At 25.9% G+C, this 22,376-nt stretch overlaps 1 protein-coding gene across 2 annotated transcripts in view; it reads left to right on the top strand.

The window, feature by feature from the left end:
* Window positions 1-22,376, top strand: part of LOC129981268 (cell adhesion molecule Dscam2-like) — a 292,355-nt gene that overhangs the window by 166,641 nt on the left and 103,338 nt on the right. For both annotated transcript variants that reach the window (XR_008785299.1, XM_056092040.1), the window contains exons 6-7: window positions 12,149-12,336; window positions 18,842-19,108. Coding sequence is in view for 1 of the 2 variants with exons in the window: in XM_056092040.1 (XP_055948015.1) it covers window positions 12,149-12,336; window positions 18,842-19,108 (455 nt within the window). In the remaining variant the exon portion in view is untranslated. The remainder of the gene's footprint in view (window positions 1-12,148; window positions 12,337-18,841; window positions 19,109-22,376) is intronic.

Raw genomic sequence — 22,376 nt, 5'->3', positions numbered from 1 at the left:
TTCTGTAGTGAAATAGAATAACAAAAGGTAATTAAGTAGAATGCCAATTTTCAAGGGGATTTATCCTAAAATTTTATTTATTTACAATATAGAATATTCTTGTCTCAAAAGATGATGGCTTTGAATATTATATAAGTATATTCAAAGTAATGTAATTTACTAACAGAAATTTTTGATTTTAAGAAATTACTATGCTAATGTATGTTTTTTAAAAAATCTGTTATTTGTAATGATTGCTGTTGAAAATTCTTAGTGCTTTTGTTTTAATTCTGCTCTTCTTTCCACCTATTTTACTTTGAAAGAGTGTCGAAATAAAGCATGATTATTTTGAATAAGTGTTCAAGAATTTGTCCCCATTTATTGCATAGTATAAATTCAACTTCTTTTGAAAAACTTACTCTATTGATAAGTCAAAAGATATAATTAAATACCTAAACGATGATATTGAGTATTCAATTATGTTTTTATATAATATATGATGTTAAAAATTCATAAAAAAATAATAGAGAAATTTACGTTTGAATATTCAGTAAATTTTGGATATTTTCAATTGAATTGTTTCAATAAATGAATCAAAAAATTAATTACGCTATTATTTATTTGATATAATTCAAATAAATATTAAATTATGTTTGTTATCATAGTTTATAATTTGGAAATTGACGAATTAACACTATATGTTAAAGAGATTCAAATCAAATACCAGCTTTTTATATCAATACGAAATGAACTGGTTTCAATGACTCAAAACAATTAAAAAACTATTACTAAAAGCGCTATCATAAAAAGACTTTCAAAGACATTTATTGTTATGCTGAAAAAAAGTTTTAATGGTGTTTTTGTAATTTCCATGATGATGAAACAATACAATGCAATTATCTTTCCCTGAAATGATTTAAATGACGCTAATTTAAATAAAAAAATGGCATATTCTTTTTTTATTTCTTGTGCATAATAAATACATACATAAAGTGTTGCTTTTATGAAAATCTCAATATCAGAAATTAAGGATTTCATTACTTTAAATCGGGGAAGATACATCTCTAAATTACATATGCATATTGTTCACGCACGTGATTATTTTTGTTGGAATGTCAATTGTTCTTGAAATCTTGAAGAATGACTGGAGGCATGATGGCAAAGATAAATGGTTCGAAGTGAAATTAATTGTAGAACTAGTAGAGAACAAATATGTATGTATCTCTCAAGTAAACCTTTCAGTAATTAAAATTTAAAAAGAACAACTTCAACCATGAAAAGTTCCTAAAAACAGAGATATTTCAAGAAAGGTCGTAACATATTTATTATTAAGAAATTTAGTAACGCACAAGTATCAGAAGTAAATGATCTATGATCTACAAAGCTGGAGTATAGAGACAATATAAATATTATAAATAAATATAGATATAAATTTGTATTTTTATCACAATCTGCAATGTACAATTTCCTTTCTCATCATCAAATACTGATTATACAAATCTTTTTTCAAAAACAAAAATCGTCTGTTTTTAAAACAATTATTCAATTTGATGTCACTTCTAATAATGTTGTACTGTTCAATTTGCGTTTGTCTGAAAATCTGTAATCATATTCCCCTCCTACTGCATGAAGCGTGATTTATTGATATATTGGGGTATATATGAAAGAATTCCGTATTCAATGATATGCTTTTACATAATTTATATAATGTACTGATTTGTCGTATAAGATTAAATTCCAACTCAAAAAAAAAAAAATTAAATTTTAAAATTTTGAATATGTAAAGACATAGTCAAGTAATTAGCAAAAACGTTTAGTTTAAATGTTGATAAATTTTATTTATTTCTCAGCTAAGTATATTAATTTGAAAATGAACGCTAGAAAATATCTGAGTTTTCTTTCTATTGAAGCTATAAAGGAAACAAGAAAAATATTTTAGCTAGTAGTAATTGCATTCCGATCAAGTAATATACATAAATGTAGAGTCATTGCTCTTCGTTCTCACAATGTCACTTTAATTAGCAGACTATGAACCATTTTTGGGTGTGTGTGTAACCTACCGAATATATAACAATGAATAGTAGCTATGAAATTCAATGATATTTAAGGAACGCTGAAGTGTAAGGCAAGCATCCCTAGTGTCTTCGCAAAACATTTTCGCATATTCTCGAATAAAGTTTAATTTGTGTTTTAGACACCCTTTATTCTCACACGATTGAAAACAAAATTTGACACAAAACTACAAATTGATGTCTGACAATCGCATATCAAATGGCATATATTTAACGTGCTTTATTCAGTTATCGAACTTGCATACTTCTGAAAGTATAGATAGATATACGTCAACCCCTTGTTGGATTTGACACAAAATTTGATAGACTTTTACAATAAAGAATTGACTATTTCTTAATTTTACCTATGTACTGAATTTTACCTATCTAGCTCTTTTCTTTTTTTAGTTATTATGTTACCTAATATTTGAACAGCCCGACCGACAGATTTCTTCTTTTGGATAGATTTTTCTTGGTATTTGATAGAAAGATAAAAATTAGGTGAACAGTTTATACACCAAATTGCGTCGTAACAGAGAGGCACTTTCCAAAATCCCTTTCTCATATTCGGGGAGCTCTAAAATATGGAGATTCGTCCAATATCTCGAGTTCGAATTTTTGATAATTACGTTAATATCGTTAAACTTCGTATATGAGAAAAAAAAAGAGAAGTAATAATTGTTTAATACATATCATATACAATTTCAAATGACATGAAATGTCTTATAATTGATTTAGAAATAGTGTTTAACTTATAGAAACTTAAAATTCGAAGTAAAAAAATAAATTACAATAATTGTTATAGTATGTGTACTCACAAGAATATACTCTAAAGTATACATGAATAATACTAGTGTAATTTATACATAAGAATGTACTTTAAAGACTATTATTCTAGAAGTAATGAATATACTTTAAGTAACGAATGCATCTTCTAAGTAATAAAGATATTTCTCTTAATTAAAGAACAAAAGTAATTGTGAATTTTAAAGCCTCAACCAGTTTTGTCTTATCATTAAAAGTGATTTTCTTATATGACAGTATAAAACCGTTCGAATTGAAAATAATAAACATTTTTACTTTCTTATGTATGAAGTATAGAGAAAGCATTATAATATTCAAAAAGATTCGAACATGTAATTCGGACGAATCTAATCGTTTTAAACTCTTCTGAATTCAAAAAAATGTATATTTGACATTAAGTCTGTCTGTCATGAACACGATATCTCAAAAACTGAGCTAGACTAATGCAATTTGGTATAAAAGCTTTAGCTTTATAACAAATGACTGATTCTATCAAATTTTGAATGGAATCCATTCAGAAGAAGTCTTTATGTACGTTCAAGTATATATGAGCTCAGTAATTTCAAGTGGAAAGAGCAACAGGAATAAAATTTGATACACAGGTGTATAGATGTTCAAATCTATCAAAAGGTCTATGCAAATTCGCTTAAATTTCAACACTATTATTTAAATCACTCAAATTCAATATATGATTTTTTTTACCTGCAGCTGTAATTCCTTATCAAAGCTTGGTTATAATCGGTAGAAAAAAAGCGCCACAATTTGTATTCGCATGATAGATTTTCAGAAAAAGGGATAATTTTCCATCAAATATTTATATTTCATTATTATTGTTAACCAAGGCCATGGAAAGTATTCACAACTTTAACAAATATTGACAATTTTCTGCATGGCGTGAACGATAAGACCATTATTGAAGAGTATCCCAGGAGGTTTCGGAGAGACCATTTGATTCATAATTACTAAGAATAGTTAGTTTGGTTTCAGTTTAAATGTTAAATCTTTACTCAATCTTCCTGCTATGTATGCACAAGGATTTTGAGAAGTAGAAATGACAGATTTCTTAATAAAATTTTCATTTTTATATAAAATGCATATTATTGCCGATCAATTTATAATCGAACAGTTTTGCTTACGATAAAGAGCCATTATAATTATCGGAAAGAACGCTACAAAATGTTGCTTCAAACTATGCACAATTGCCTTCCATTTATTCATTCATGCCTTCTGCAAGCGGAGGCATCATTTCACGGAGAATTTCCATTTCATTTTCTTTTAATGGAAAACTTTAGCACGGAACTAACCGTCTCATTCTGCGGCCATCGATTACCGGATTTGATCCATCAGAAAATTGGGTATAGCGTCAAAGGCTTTAAAACTCTTTTCCTTAAACCGTTAATTACGGAAATTCGCTCCAGCCAAGCTTGAAACTAACCCGCCTTTCCCTCCGTTTCCAAAATTTCGTAGCCGGGATAATTAAGCTAGTAGGAAATTAACTTTCCTCAAGTAACTCACTTTACTTTAGATTTTTTTTTTCGTTTTTATTTAAATTATACTTTGAAAAGTCTCTGAGGATTATTCCCAATTGGTTATTTTGGCCATTTGTTTGATTGTGAGGACATTTTGTGTAAGTCTGGTACGAGGCTTTAGTCGCTTTTAACAATTTTGTTGCCATTTTAGAAGTAATTGAAGCCTAAATATTTTAAATTGAATTATACAAATAAAAACTGCTTATTCTCATTATTAACATAATTAAATATAAAATGTCGGCTTTTTCTTATCTATGTTAAATATTCATAAGAATTGATATAGTAAGAATTGGAGTTAATTCACTTTTCCATTTAGTAATCTTGAAAAGATGTGCTTCCATAAAATCGGTTTAGTGGAAGATTGCTAAACCCCCAAATGCATTGAAAAATGCTCTTCATTTTTTTAAGCTGGTTAAATATTTGCATGCTGTTAAGCTAATCGTTAGTTTGAATGTATATTAATTAACAGAGTATTTTTTTCGTGTATAAATGAGGTGTTAATTAGTTTGTGAAATTAAGCATGATAATTATGTAGTGCATATTACTAAAATATTCAGCGTTATTAAATGTTAGGATTATATCTAAAAAGAGCATCTCACTTTATACATAAAACGAAAATTTAGATGAAAAACAACCCTAATAGAACAATTTATTTCTGAAAAAGAATTTATTCAAGATTAATATTAAGTTCCCTCTTTAAAATTTAATGAATATGCTTATGTTTGCGTTGGAAAATGTTTCATTTTCTTTGAATTAATAATTATTTTTCTTTCCTCATTTTAATTGTTCGCAAATTTGAACGTATACGTAATTAATAAAAAACGATTTTAAATCTTTTACTAATTGCTCTTTATCATTTATTTTAACAATACAAATAAAAATGATTTATTATAAATAAATCAACATTGTCAATGTAATTATTTAAAAAAAATATTTATTTATCATTTCAGCAACCTAATATTTATTTAATAATTCTTATAATTCTAAAATAATTCTTATGAAATCTAATGTAGAGAATCAAATGTTTTAAAAATTTTTACGATTTATAAGAATATACATAAAGTTGTGGTTTTCTAAATATGTAAAATTTATATTCAGACCTAAATATTAAACCTAAATAATGTGTTTAATTATTTCTGGAAATTCTGTGATTTTTCTTATTTTAAAGATGAAAATTGTAATTTTGCTTTTGAAGTTTTAATTTTTATCTCTTTAAGGTAGATACATTCGTATTTTGCATGCTATATTTATAATGTAAATCAATCATATATTATGAATTAAGGAAAAATATATAATTATTTCTTTGCATAAATTTAAAAATCTTTAATTTGATACATTCGTAAATCTATTTGAAAATATTTGGAACTAAGGCAATTATATTTATACACTTCTGTAAGAACGCATAATGCAATTCATTGTAAAAACAGAGGAAAAAAATCGGTACTCACTAACCGCTCCAATAAAGGTAGGGTTAGGCAGAATACTTGGGAATAAGAAGTAATTGGGCTAGGAGGACACAATACGTACTGGTAAAGCCTTAGATAAAAAGATCTGTCTTCTTAAGATGCGCATACTTTTTTTAGAGCAAGAAGAAGGGCCTTCCTTCCTTTCTTCAGTACTATTTTTAGTATTTGTAAGCTTTAGTTGGAACCATGCTCAAAAAATTTAGATAAAAACTTTATTAAGCGTAATATTCATTGCATTCATCAGTTATTTATACGTTGCAAAGTTATACATTTGTTACATCTGAAGGATATAACGGTTGATTATAGGGGAATACATTTTCAGTCTTTGCCCTTTTTTGAGAAATAGAATAGCGCTTTCAGTTACTTCGTCTAATTTTAATCGCGGAGCAATGAGGAAGCAGTTTCTTTTTAAAAAATGAAATCTATATTTTTCATGCATTTGAAATAATTTACTATTTAATTGGAATAATCTTTATGCGCGGAAATTTTCTATTCAGATATTGTCTTATTCATTAGTCTTTTTCCAACAATTAAATGATTTTTAAAAAAGTCTACTATGTGATCTACCTCTATATTATTTTTCACGAATTTAATTTTGTTTGATATTATTTGAGATCAACTATGGAAAAGGAAAAGAAAAGTGATGCAAGGGAAATATAAAAATTGTATGAATCTGATGATGCTTTTAATTTTTTTTTCAATAAAAAAAGAAAGCTATGGAGATGGAGAAAGTGACTTATATCGGATCATAAAGGATTGGTTTTTCTACATGTATGTATAATTTGATATATTACGTCGAAGAAAACAAAAGAAAGACCAGCTATTTATGTTTAATTTGTCAAGTTGACGGTGGTCAAATGAATGACAGAGTTAAAGAGCACTAATTTTCTAAACCAAAAACTTTTGGTGATAAATGATAGTTATCGATTTCTGCGAATCAGGTAAAAGTAGATCTACCACATCCTGTCACTTAAGTAAAATTTTTCAAGTAGAATAAATGCCAGGGAAAAATAAATTCAAGAGAATATCAAGTTTTCTACCTAAAATGAAAGCTATACTTAACGAATATTAAATTCAACTGTAGGTACTTATTCATTTTAAAGAATGTTTCTAAGTCAGATATTCTGTGAATGGCGACACAGTGGCTTTCAGATTTACGGTTATTACTAAGGAGACTTGAAATTTTCGAATGGCAACTCCCACTTTTCCAGTTGCATAATATTCAGTGCCTGCAAAAACTCTAGAGTGATGGAAGGGTATGTTTACCAAAATAAATAAATAAAATTAAATAACAGGTTCGTTATACACGCACAAATATCAGCTCTGCAAACGAAAAAAGAACACGATTTGGTTGTACAGAGGAAATTTGTATAGGACAGAGGCAAAACACCAATCTTTGGTGACAATATAGATTGCAAAAAAGAAAACTTTTATTTCGATAACACATTTTCCCCATGAGTCCCATCATCTGCAATTACGCATTGCATATGGAAGACTGTAGGCAATAAAACCGAACGTAACATAGCAGGATCGATATTTCAATCTCACGTTTCATAAAGTCTTTCACTTCAAATTCGGAATTTTTTAAATATTTATTATATACACTCTAGATTTGAGATATCTCCGAACCAGATAGCATTTTTTTTTTCGTTGGATGAGGCGCTGTCTTTTGTGCATGCATAATGAATCTGTTTCCTGTAATACGCGCGCCGTCCAAAAGCCTTTTATGGTTTTCGCGTGCTCTGACCACTTTGGGACAGGAAAAACAGGCCGTTGCCCTTCAAAAATTTTGAGTTTCGATACGTGTATTCTACTTTGTTGCCATTGTCATAATTTAAAGCTTCTAAATAGCTATATATAAATATCTACACCTCTAGCAATCAAATCTCTGACTGCTAGAGGTCCGTATATCGCCAAAGTTTTTTTATATGATCACCAAGCATTTTCTAATCAAATCAGTTCGTTAGTGTAATCAGAATAAAATTGGGGGCTAGCAATTATTCCATACACTTTGGAGTAATTTGGAACTTACCACATTATGCATAAAAGCTGTGGTCTTTTAACATTATTAATTAATAAATAAATGTAAAAAAAACCCTTGTTCAATGAGCCTTCCACAACATTATAATGTAATCATGCAAATTATAAGATTATTTTTCATTTCATCAATCATTTCAAACCAAAGAAAATGACAAGGTTTGCAGAATTATTTTTTAATTTCCGAAACCAAACTCGAAGTCTTCAAAAATCAAATGGACATTTCAACAACTGACGTCATCAATTAAAATCTGATAATTGTAACATTACTGAATTAATATTACTGAATTACTTAACATTATTGGATATTAATTATTAACAGTTGAACAAAAATTTCAAAGTCGAAGATAAGGAATAAGTTTTGAGAATTCCATTTCCTACATAAAAAGGATATTTCATTGAAAATAATCAGGTTATTTCGAAAACAGATTACTTAAAACATGCTGTTTCGTAAATAAGTTCAATCCAGAAGATAAGTATGTTAAACAATAGCGAACTTTCGTCTTTTTAATTGTTAAAATCATTGCAAAATATTTCAAGGAAATGATAAAAAAAGCTACAACAAAAAATCTATATAATGCTTCAGTTATTTTAAATAGAATAGTTGTAAATTATGTATTCTTATTTTTAATACTCTCAGTTCCAAGCTTAAAATAATAATTATCCTCTTGAATATTAAAGTTAATGATAGAACGTGACTGTCAATCTTTGTAACGTATTATTTCAAGCCATCATAAATTTCTAATGATGGAATCGCTTACGAATGTTAAGCCACTATGCAGTAATGGGCAATAATGACATGGCTGTTTCTTGTGCCAAATTCATGCTGCGAAATAATTTATTAAAAATATTTTTATCATTAAATAAACATTAATACTTCGTTAACAGTAAACTGATGAATATTCATTTTTCTTTTTAAAAAAATTTGCGTCAGTACCTTCAGTAGTTAGTAAAAATTTAGTAATTTAGTAAAAATTACAATGTTTCTCATATCCTGTTTTGAGAACAAGTGCCATTAAAAATTTCAATAGCACATAATATTATATGCATTTACTTTTTTTAATTATTAGGTGACGAAATTTTTTTAAGAATAATCCTAAAATGTGTAAAACTAAATGCTTGAATAACTGAAGCATGAAATAAAAAATCAATTTTTTAAAATCAAATTTAAAACTTTCTGATTGATATTTCTAAAAAAAAATGGTATGGGATTAATTGTAAATCTTCCTAGCACTTTGGGAATACAAAAATATTCAAGCATGTAGTTATTACACAATTCTATTATTTTTTTAAAAAATCAGTTGTAATACATAAAGGTTAATAATAAAGAAAAAAATTGCTTTTATTGGCTATAAATGTGGCTAGGAAATTTCCTATAACCTTATATTGAATTCTTCAATAAAAATTGAAACTCATTTTTTTATTAATTTTATTTATTCGTAAAATAAAAACATTAATTAGTTAAAAAATAATTGATAAAACAATGATTAGCTGATAAAAATACTTAGCAATCCTAACCTTCAAAAATCGCTTATACAAAATTGTTTTAAACTCTTATCTAAAGAAATAATGAAAAAGTAATTTTTTGCTTCTACTATATAAGTTTAACATACCGAAATACTATATTAAGTATCATTAATTAGAAGAATTAAATAATATTGATCTGCTTAATTGGTGAATTCTATAAAATTTTTAAACATAATGTGTCTTCATTGAGAAGATTCAAAAGTCATGATGTAACTGAACTCCCCGGCGTCTTGATTGAAAATTTCGACTGTAGCATTTGAATTATAACACAAATGTAATACAAAAATTTCTACCAGGATGTGTCTAATTAACATTAATATGCTTACCATTGTGTAAATATTTAATATTTAATAGATTTTGATCAAGTTATGTCTTTCGTTTTGTATATTTTTATGCGTTATGATAAATGCAATATATTGGTGATTATATATATATATATATATATATATACATATATATGCCAACATTTTCCTCTTCTCTCTTCCATTTATCGAGCATTTAATTAAACCTCTAACCATTTGATTATACTTGTTAATACCCAAGAAATATATTCCTTTAAGTCTGAAAAATAAACTCTCATATGATTGTAGTTTAGAAATAGTGGGAGGACAACAATTATACTTCGTATATCTTTAGCAATTATACATAGAATAGAGCCCTAATATAATTTTGCAATCACTATAGGCCTCTGCTATCTATATGACTGTACTGAGAGAATACCTCCCTTAGTTATAAATCTTTTCAAAACTCTTATCCTATTTGAACAGATGTGCTTTAACGTAAACCCCGAAGGTCTAAGTATGTGTAATACAATAAACTACTCAATTCACTTTTCATCCAGTAATGTGATCATGTTATCATAGATTTTTCTTTTTAATTATACATGCTACTTTACGATCTCTCCTATGGAGCTAGGTTTTATTGCTACCTACGAATGATTTGAATATCTTAAATGCAACAACATTTTACAATATTCTAATTCGAATTATTATTCAAGCAGGGCATTTTCGGGGATTCTTTAAAACTACAGCAAGAAAAGATTTTGGAGGCGTGATACAGCTTGAATCACATCCTCCTTCTTCCAAGCTTCTTAAAATACGAAGAACAGTTAATCATATTGAACAATAAAGTACAATATTTACATAATTTTTCTAAAATGTTTTCGGCACTTTTATGTACTTTTATAACGCAATCTGCTAAAAAATAAATTTTTATGCTGTTCTTTCTTCATAAGGTATATAAAGCCTAGTTACAGAATTTATTATGAACTTGAAAATATACAGGAATTCCAACTAAATCGTAGCTCTAAATTTAATTTCTGAATCTTTAAAGATATATTTACTATTGAAAAAAAATATTTTAAATGCTCTAAATAATCAGTTTGCACTTTGTATGAATCGAAAAATATAATTCTTATAATAATAACCGAATCGAAAAATTTCAGTTCAAATATGGTAGTAATATATAGTATTAGTAAAATGTTTTTTATAATTACTTTAAATATCGAAACATTTCTATGTCTTCACTACTAATGATAAAAGGCAATATGTATTAGTCTGTGTAAGCAAATGGTTTAACCAACAGCTGCGACATTTCGCACATGAATACTTTGAGGATGAGAATGTGCATCCTGGAGCAATTTTTTCATTAAATTAAAAGCGAAATTTTCATTTATTAATAAAATAATCCTAAAATCTAAATCTTCAGTATTTACTGATACCATTTTATTTTCAGTGCAAGATTTTCTTAAATTTTAACAATTATTTTAAATATTGTTGCCGAATTTTTAACATTACATTTTATTTTTAAAAACAATCCAAACACTTTTCATTGGCGTATATTTAATCATGTGTTTTTTTTTATTGTTGTTCTTGAAATTTAAGAAGAAAAATTATATTTATTATCTCCATAATTTTGAAGAGAAATTAGAAATGGTGTCCAACACCGAGAAAGGCATCATACATGATTATCCGAACAATTTCATTTTTAATAACACTAAGATGCTAAAAAACTTGACTTCGCTTAAAAGATTCATACACATAATAAATAAAATATCTATAGGGTTATTGAAATCACGTGCCTTTAAAAGCTATTATAATTTGACACTTAAAATATTTCATTGCGATAAACAAAACATCATTTAATTCATAGCACTTGAAATTGATTTTAAACTCAGCTAACATTTCTAATGAGCATCTACTCTCAAAAATCAGATAATTTTACACTAAAAATGTTTTATTCTTCTATGTCTAAATGAATCATTATGATGTTTTTATTTTAAATTTTAATTCATTTGAATAATACTAGCATTGTGTGATCATCCTTATTCCATATGGTCACCAATGATATTTTTAAAAAATTTCTTGAAAATTATGTTATTTAATGTTTATCAAACTTAGTTGAAATAAAGTAAACATTTTTTCATTTAACTTATCGAAAATATCTTATGAAGTATGATTAATAGAATTGGATATATAATAACATTTTTGACAATATATATTTTTTAATACATTTATTTATTCTTTGAACAGGAAACACAATACTTTGAGATATTTAAATGCGATTTTCAAGAAAAACAAATGTATTTTAAAGATTTAGAAGCTAGCTATTAGACAATAATCAGACTATCTACTCAGTATAATTATGATATATACTTTTGAAATATTATCAAATATGTGGAAATATTTTCCTAAAATATTTCTGTATGAGTAAATATATGTTGTAATATTAAATTATGTGTTATATGTTTTTCTAGATGGTACAGATTACGTGATGGACCATCTCATGGTATTAAAAGAGTAGACACTTCTCATCAAAGGATTTTAGAGCTCAATGGGACTCTTTTAATAAGAAAAGCAACTATTCAAGATGGTGGGAAATACATATGTATTGTGAATAATACTAATGGACAAGAAAGAGCAGAAACGGAGCTTTTGATAAGAGGTAAGCTAAAATCATGAAAAATGCTTGCTTATTGTGGAATATTTCAGAAATGATGCATGGATAAATAAATTTTGATTACGAAAAATATTCCACATACATTTCATTACAAAAATTACTGAAATTCAAATATGATGCATGTGATATTAATTCAAGTGAATAATATTTATACGTTTAATAATTTAATAATATTTAATATTTAGCAATATTTATGAAATATTTAATATGTTATAGATAAATTATTTCCTTTTTAAATGCATTTTAATTCGATAATAATTTGCGAATTTATAAAAATTATGTAACTTCTATTTCATGTATATTATTTAAATGTAATAAGAAATTCTTATATTATGTTTACATCTACTCTTGTGACAGAATTAAATATTTTTAGGGAAAATTGGATTGATTATCATATTTCGATGAAAACAATAAAGCTAATTCAATTTAATCTTTGAAAATTTCAAAACAGAATTCAGTAAATATTTTATTGCTTTTTTTTATGAAGCACTATTTTTTTAATAAAATTTACAACTATAGAATTGTTTGATTCAAACTTGGATGTAAATGCATTTCATATTATTTAATAAATAAAATTCCAGGAAAAACTCGATTACAAATTTGATTTACTTTTAAAGCCAACACTATGATTAAATCTTTATTTTATTTTTCTTTAAAGTGGAAAGGTAATATCTCCAATTAATTAGAATCCAGTTTCATGAAATATCTAAGACGAATAAATTACACTGAAAGACATACACTAGAAATATGATTAAAAAAATCTGAATCCTAAGTAAATTTAAACTTTCTTTGTCATTTCACTTTTCCGTATATGATTAGAATTTATTTATTATAACGACATATATAATTAGAATTTATTTCTAATACTATTCTAAAATTCTGTAATAATAAATTAAAAAGTATATATATTTAAAATTTAATTATATTTGTATGAATATTCGTCTTCCATACATTTTGCTTGAGTTTGGAATGAAAAAACGTATATTTATATAAGCATAGTAACTATTTAATTAATTACAGATATTCAATTACATATAAGCCGGAAATAAAATGTCTGTATTAGAAAAGACTTTTTGTATAATATTCGTCATAACATTATTTCATAGTTTGATACTTTATTTTGCATAGATTTTTAAATAATAGATTAGATTTCAATTCAAGTTATTACTTTTTTACTCTTAAAGCTTACTTTTTAATCTTAATTCTATAATTTTAATTCATAAATATGCATAATTTACTTTTGTAAAGTAAAGAAAATATTGACTTTTCAATTAGAGTAATTTTTTATTTATTATTTTTTCGATGCAGCAATATTTTTTTTCATAGTCCAGAAGACCAGAAAGCTTTTTAATGGTTATTCTTAAACAAAATTGTTTCTTTTTAATCTTTATACTACCTAGATTTACTGAGTTTCGGGGAGCCAATTGAAATAAATATTGTTTTAAATACATATCAGATGAGATTATTTACTATTACTTCTCTTAAATAATAACTTGTTATTTCTAAAACTGATATCACAATTATAAAGAAGGAATTTTTTCTTGCTATAATTCATGTTTTTAAAAAAAAGCTCAATACGACTGCAGTAAAGGGAAGATTTTGTTATTTAATATCTATTTATCGGCATAATTTATCTAAAAATAATAGAAAAAAATATTTATGTTTTAAATACTATTTTTTATAAGTAAATACATTTTAAAAATAATATTATTGAGACTTTTTCAAAATTCTATAAAATTTTTAATTTTAAAACAAAACTAAAAATAATATTAAATCGAAACTTTTACTTGTAAATTTGGTTTCCAATGAAAATAGTTTTCCACAAAATTTGATGAGTGAGAATTTTGAAGAAATGAAAGATAAATATTACATAAGAGATAATGGCCGCTTTACGCTTACAAATACAAATTAATTTTAAATATTTGAATAAATTCTTCTTTCACATCTTGTTATGAGAAATGAATAACGTTTAGGTACCAATGTTAGAATTGAACAAAATAAATGTAATGTTCCTTTTTTCTTTCTTTCCCGTCTGCTCCAATATAAACCAGGTAATTTCCTTACGATATAAAAAGGCAATGCTTGTAAAAGTAAAATAGGTAATAGTATGATTGCTTCCAATTTTTATGGTCAGATACCAATGATGAGATTTTGATTCTTGCTTCAACTCGAGTTTTGCGAAATATTGAGTAGTGTAAAGATTTGTTTCATTGCAAATCAATACATCATTTTCCTTTCATCAAGAAAAGGAGAAAGAAATAAAAATAAAAATATTATGAAATATTTCCTTGACTAAAGGGGGAAAACTAAACCTTGAAATCACCCAAAAAATGAAATGTTAAGTTTTGCACATTATTGTTTTAGCGGGCGCAATTGTCAGGCTTTCTTTTGGATTTCCGAATCAGAATTACTTTCGATTTAAGAAAGGAACTCATAATAAAAAATGATTCTGAAATGCCTAAAAGTTACTTAATTTCAATGTTATTTAAATCGCATTCATTTATAACAGGTCTATAAGATTGCTGAAAGGGCATGATAGTAACCAATCAGCGAAAAATATGAAATGCTATCCCACTAAAAGCAAAACAAATCAATCACACTGAATCACTTTAAAAAGCAGTTTTATACTATCGTCTGCTATGCAGAAAAGACAAAAGTAGCATTCGAATCAGATAAAAATTTATTCAGGAAATATATAGTATAAAAATGTCTATTGGATATTAATTTCTGTTGTCCGAGCAATTCTTCACAGCTTTTGCATGTTAGTGCTGAAAAGCAAATTGGTTAAGAGGCAGTTAATATTAGGAATTTTTTTGTTTAGTATCCATTTTTTTAAAATCTTTATAAATCATTTAGCGATGACTTTTTTGCATATATTTGTTTTCTTTATATTTATTATGTAAGAGTTATTCCATTTATTACTTTAGCTATTTTCAACCCACATAAAATTTTGAAAAATCACCTCTTCTTATGCAGAAATACGAAAGTGAAACACCCAAAATTGATTATTTTAAAACCGATTCCGTTCCGTAAACAGCACGCATTAATATTAAAGAATGCCGCACAAGATTTAATAAATTAATATATCACGCACTGCATATTCACTCAGAATATTTTGTTTACCGAAATTCAGATCGGTGAATATTTATTTCGAAAAGACAACAAATAAAAGCATCAAAGATGTGCGATTTAGCGTTTTATGGTGGTAGAGGCTCTATGAATAATTCTTCTGCACTCAAAATAAAATCTCCGATGTGAGGGTTCCATACAAGATCAATCTATCTCCATCTACTTTGCATTAACAGATCACAGAAACGCTTGTTATGAATTATGCAAAAGTTTTCGACGAAACTTAAAAATCGATCATTTTGGTTTAAGAATACGACAGGGAAGCTGCCAATCATTTCCGAAAATATGTCGATCAAGTATTCTTAATGGAAAACTTTAACAAAAATGGCAGAAAAATAATAAATTTTCTATCACTTCTCAAGTTTGAAATGACAGAAAGATATAATTTATCAGCTATCTTTTTCTGCGAAGCTTAAATATTTTAATAAAGATATATAATTAAACTCAATTCAGTAAATACAATCTCATACAATATTTCAGGATATAAGAAATAAATATTATATGATCAATATAAGGTATTTAATTTGTATATGAATATAAAAATATCAGATATTTTATGCATTGGTTTATCATGATCCTTAATCGAAAACTATGTAGATATAGCTTACGAATGAAAAATGGCTATTCTAAATAAGCTCGGGAGATTTTTATTATTTAGAATTATTTTCATATTCAAGGATTTTTGTTAAAGAATACGAATTTTTAAAGCAACAGAATATAACTAATCATAACAAAATATTATGACTTTACTTTCTAACTCTTTTATGTAGTAAAAATAGAGTTCCATGATAACAGTATTATACTATCATAGTTCAAACTCAAGTAAAAACATTAGCCCTTTTCCTTACAGGTGGTGCACCTGCTGTACCAGAATTTTTTTCCCCTTTGCTTATGGACTGGTACAACTATTGTACCAGAAACGAGTTAGGATTTGCTTCCCACGAATAAACTTTTCAACAATACTCTAATACCCCATAAAATCGTTTCCCCATTGTGTCGTACCCAGTAGGATCAGGAGATTGCCACCAGCAGAAGTTTTAAAATCGGTGTTGGCGCTGATGAGTTTCGCGAGTCATGAATTGGCGACTTTTTTTCCAAAAGAAATAGTCTTAAATTGTATCCGAATGAGTAAGTTTAATTTCATCATGAATTATACTAGACCGAGTCGAATTGCTTTTTTATCATTTACATAATTTTGTGGTATCACTTTTCCGTATCATTAATACTTATCTTCATTGGTAATATGATTTCAGAAATAAGGTAACTTACTTTTCATCATAATATGGTGATAACTATAACATCACGCTGAAAATTGGTAATTTTCTAACACACAGGAATTAACGTATAAGTGATGATCAACATTTGTAAATTAAATTTTAATAAAACTATGTAAAATTAAGTTTTAATAAAACTATGTAAAATTAAATTTTAATTAACTTTATAAAATTAAATTTTTAAAATTTGATAATTATTTGACTTTTAGAAACTTTTTGGATAGAAAAATATATTTTTAAATTGAATGTTCGAATATGTTAAACTCTAAGCATATTTTTCGAAAAAACGAGGCATGTTATAAATTAAATTCTCAGAAAAAAATTCAGCGTGCATATTAAACATTAAAAAATGTACTGCTATGCTGCTGATACTGAAATATACTGAAATGCTGCTATTTATTAATATTAAAATTGTTTCAAAATACTTTAAGGAATATATATATATATATATATATATATATATATGCTTTTAATCAATTGTGTTTTAATTATAAGAAACAGTAAAATCTGTTTCATAAACAAGGAAAGAGGTGAAGATTTTTAAACAGAAAATGCAACCAACTGGAATTTTAAAATATTATAGTACATAAATCGCTACTAGTTTATGAAAAATTGATTTGCTGGAAATGTAAAAATAAAATTGAATTTTTCATTGATTTGTTCTAGGATCATAGTTTCAGCAATATCATTGTTATTTAATAAATATCAATTTTCTCTCACACTCCAAATTAACCGCATTAAAAGTTTCTACTCGTATTATCACTGTAACTGTTATAAAATTGAAAAAATTTCGTTTAAAAAGCCAAAAAACTATACTGCAGAACATTTCAGATAATTTTTTAGCTCGTAATATTTATTTTGCTACCTCTCCTACGAAATTAGTGAATTACCATTTTAAGAAAAATATTAAATAAAATTACATATTGGGTTTAGACAAGGACAAAACCCCCAAACAGCAACCTGCTTACTGCGATGGGGAGGGATAACTCATTAATGCTACTGGTGGTCCATATCGAATACGTCGTTTTCAACAAAAGCGCTTTAAAAAAGGGAAGACATTTTCGAGTTTTTCTCGTTTAGGACCAACAGTCAAAATCATTTATCAGATTTTGGTTCCTGAAAATTTAAAGGTTGGAACTAATTTGAAACAACTGCTAAAAAATATTGTCAACATTATTATTTTATTGTAAATATAAATTTTAAAACGCAGTGTCACAGGTAAAAAATATATATATATATATATATATATATATATATATATTCTCTTAGAATTCAGAAATGTCTCTTGAATATCAAAATTGTATTCCTTTTTAGTTTAAGAATATATACTTGCTTTTTGAAACTCCTAAAATTTATTGATTAAATTCATTTTAATTTCAATTTTATTTATTATATAATTTATATTTACAATATAATAATATTATATTCTTAATACACAAATTTAATCATTTTCATAATTTATTAACATAATTTTAATTTATTTCTTAAATGATGATTTAAACAATATATAACACAATATAATAAAACTAATTTCCTTTAATAAATAATATTTTTTTTAATAATTTGATTTTTATCTGTATCCATTTAATTATTGTATATATTTGTGGTTTACGTAGTTTTCGACATTACTGTAGCAAATTATTTTTAGCTCTCTGATTTATTATCAAGATTATCAAGACATGGGCAGTTTTCAATTTAAGATGAAGGAACCGGAGATGTAAGAAAAAATATCTATCATTAGGGCATCTGTAATTATCTATTGAAATCAATGTCCCTAGTTTATGTGAAATATCTGAATAATTGCATATTGTACTACTAGGTAATAATTTATGAAGGATAAAGGATCGAAATTATGTAAGTTACCAAATTTTTGGTGTGAATAGAAATAAAAACAATCATTTTTTTTCTGATTGGTTAAGTTTCTCATCTACAGAGAAAAGAACCCCTTTTACAGTATACTTCTTTTGAGGACACTTATTTAAAACATATGTTATCTAACGAATGAATTCTACTTATTTCTGCTTTCTTTCTTTCTTTTTTTTTTTGAGATTACAAATGATTATATTTTTATTTATTTTCCAATGCAGATAGACTCCATGTAAAGGCAGTTCCACCCGCTCAGACAGTAGATGTTGGAAAAACTGCTATATTCACGTGCAATGCGTCGGGTCACCCGATACATATAATCAGTTGGAGGAAAGACATGATTCCTGTGCTTTCATCCAGACGAATCTCCGTATCCAGGGAAGAACTACGCATTAGTCCCGTAGAAAGAGAGGACAAAGGAATGTATCAATGCTTCGTATATAACGATAAAGAATCAGCACAGGATGCTGCCCAACTTCTTTTAGGGGGTAAGTTTTGTATTTCTTTAACTAGTACAATCATGCGCTCCCCCATTCCATTTATGTCGATACTTGATGGAATTTTTCAAAAACTAGTGTTGTTTCCTGTGTCTATTTAAAAAGAAAATTTAAATTTGAATAATTCATTATTTAATTGTAAGATTACTCCTTTCAACTGAAGTTTACAATTTATTTAATAATAAGGTATTGAATAAGAATGTAGTTTATGTGTGGAATATTGACTCTGCATTGGTTTAAAGATTTTTAGTGAATAACTTACTTATTTAATTATAAGTTTTATATGGAATGGAATGAGTAAAAGAAAAACGAATGCAGTAGTAACTATGGAAAGAAAATGATTTCTTTAAAATTATTTTCGTAAAAACTCATTTTTATCTAAAAATGCTTATATTGATGAAAATATCCATATTTAAAGAATAATGGGCTGATTGTTCTTTTTGTTGTTGTTAGATGAACCAATGAACTAAAGAGTCACTAAGACTCAATGAAACAATGAGAAAATAGTTGATAGCTATTCCGTTTAATTTTAGAAAGTTGGCAACAAAATAACGTAAGGCATGCATAAATATTTTAAAATGAGACTTTGAACAAAAACGAATGGTATTTCAGCTGTATTTTATAATGTTATAATTAATTTTGTTGTCCTATTCATATGTAAATTAGAATATTTCTTACGAATTGTTGTTAACTAGTTATTAAAATGGAAAAGCCTGCACGATTTCTGAACTCAAAATCCTTTTCAACACCGAATTCATTGAGTGAGTTTACTTTTTGAAACATAAACAAAAAAAGTTCACTTCCTTTTTTCAATAAAATGATTGCAGTTGCAGAAACAGAGAAACTAAGTTACGAAAACTAAGAAGCAGTTTTTAAGATCATTAAGTACTATAAGAAAGAATGCATTACTATTCATAATCATTATTAATTTAACATCTATATGTCAATAATGCTAATTTTTCTGTTAAAATATTTTTTAAAACAATATTAAATTTTTTTAAATATAATTATGAAAGATAAAGAATGTGTTTAAACATTTCCCAAGAACCAAAATGAATTGTATTACGTTTATGAAACAATTAATATATTAAATAATATAGAACAATTCTGGAGAAAAGGCGAGAATTTAAAATTAATCTTGTAAAAAACGCATTAACACAAATTTTATAAATGCTAACTAATCACCTATAGTTTTTTTATTGTTGTTATATGAGCCAACGAAACATAACTATCCAACACGATTTTTCAGTATGATCTCATTCCTGTATATTCTGAATTGAGTAAACATTTGAAGAAAATAATGATATTCCAGCAATATTTGTAATAATTAATCATTTTACGTTAATATTACGAATATTTACGTTAAAAATACGAATTTTCAATAAATTATTGAACACAAAAAACTGTTTCAGTGTTGTGTTCCCTAAAGTTAAAAACAAAAGAATGAAAACCGTTTATCGATTTAATAAAATAGTTCTGTCGGTATTTTTTACCAAAATGAAGAAAAAAATATTTAAAATCATTAAATTTTATAATCGAAATTATTTCAGTGAAATTTCATAGTCTTCATTACTTAAACATCTATGTATAATTAATTCTTATTTTTGAATTAAGAAAATATCTTCCTATTGCATGTAATATTCATATTTTGTTATATTTTAATAAAAAACATAATTTTTCTTAATATCCCCAAAAATCAAACTGAATGAGCAAAACTGATAATTTTTTTAATATATATATATATATATATATATATATATATATATATATATATATATATATATATATATATTCTTATTTTAAAATTTACATGCAATAAAATATATAACTAACATTCTAAAATTTATTATGAAACATTAAAATACACTAATAAAGCTATTAATATAAAATAGAATATTTTAAAAAAGTATCACACTATAAGTAAAACATTACAAAAGCTATTTTTTCTTCAATTTTTAAAGATGTTCATTCGCTGTATTGAATATATTTCGCCAATGTTATTTGCGTTATCTTATTCTATTTCAGGACTGAAAATCCATGTTTCTGAGATTAGGAAATATGGAAAGCAGACCTAGAATCAAATGAAAATTTAAGTTTAGAAATAAAACTTTTTTTAAAATTTTCAAATATATATTAGTAAAGAAAAGGGTACATCATTATGAAGCAAATTTCATCATTGGAGAACGCAGTTAGAGTTTTCAGTTCGTTATTTTGGGTAGTTTTAAAAATAAAATAATTTTTTTTAAAGTTCATTTGAACCCATTTGCTTTATGGAATGCTTTCTCTTAAACGTTTTCCCATCCATATTTCAATGCATAGTGAATAAACTTGCTTATATAATAATTCAAAAGAAACTGAAAAAGCAGGAGAATTCTTTCTGTTCGAGTGTTTGATTTCTTTTCTCTATTAGATTGTGTTATTTTTGATCTTTTCTGTAATGGTTTACCTTGTTTGAAAACAAAATTTATAGTACCATAAAATAAAGTCTAAGCTTATAAGAGGGGAAGCAAAATAAATGAACGCACAGAGAGGAATTTAAGCAAAAATGAAGAATAGGGACTGTTCTCAAATTTAAAAAAATGATGATGTTTTTAAAGTCAAATCGCTATGCTCATTTAAAAGAATGAGTATAGTTATTTCAAACTCTATGCTGGAGCGAGTTAACAAGAAATACTTATAATATTAAAACTAATGTGTATTAAAAGCATGTTTTGAAGAAAATATTCTATTTATAATTGACTACAACGCTTTATGTGTACCTCTTAAGTTTTGAAAAAAAATTTGAATTGTATAACAAGTAATTCAATAAATCTTTGTATAAAAATATTATACTGAATTCCTTATAATTTTTTATAAAGAATTACTATTTTATTTTAATTATTTATAATTACATAAGAACGATTTCTATAAACTGAATGTAAAATTAATTCTTTTGATTCACTACTAGATTGTAATACCAGTGTCAGTATCAAAATGCGATTAAATAAAAACTGAGTTTCTGATAATATTAAAATATCATATTATTACTAAGAACTAGCTAGTATAAAAAAATTCCAAAATGCTAATATATTCAAGAAAAGAATAAAAAATCAATTGTAAAACTACAACTTAATAAATATTTAATAAGTGAGATTATTTAAAAGCATATTAAAGCATAGATTTTAATTCATAAATCCTATTACTTCTTTTACCTTAAGCCTGTTTATACAGTTAAATCCAGTTCTACTGAAAAATGGAATATCATTGTGAAGCTCTAATC

The sequence above is a fragment of the Argiope bruennichi genome, chromosome 8 (genome assembly GCF_947563725.1).
Source record: "Argiope bruennichi chromosome 8, qqArgBrue1.1, whole genome shotgun sequence".
NCBI classification, from domain to species: domain Eukaryota; kingdom Metazoa; phylum Arthropoda; class Arachnida; order Araneae; family Araneidae; genus Argiope; species Argiope bruennichi.
The sequence above is the reverse complement of the archived record's forward strand: the minus strand, read 5'-3'. Positions and strand labels throughout refer to the sequence as shown.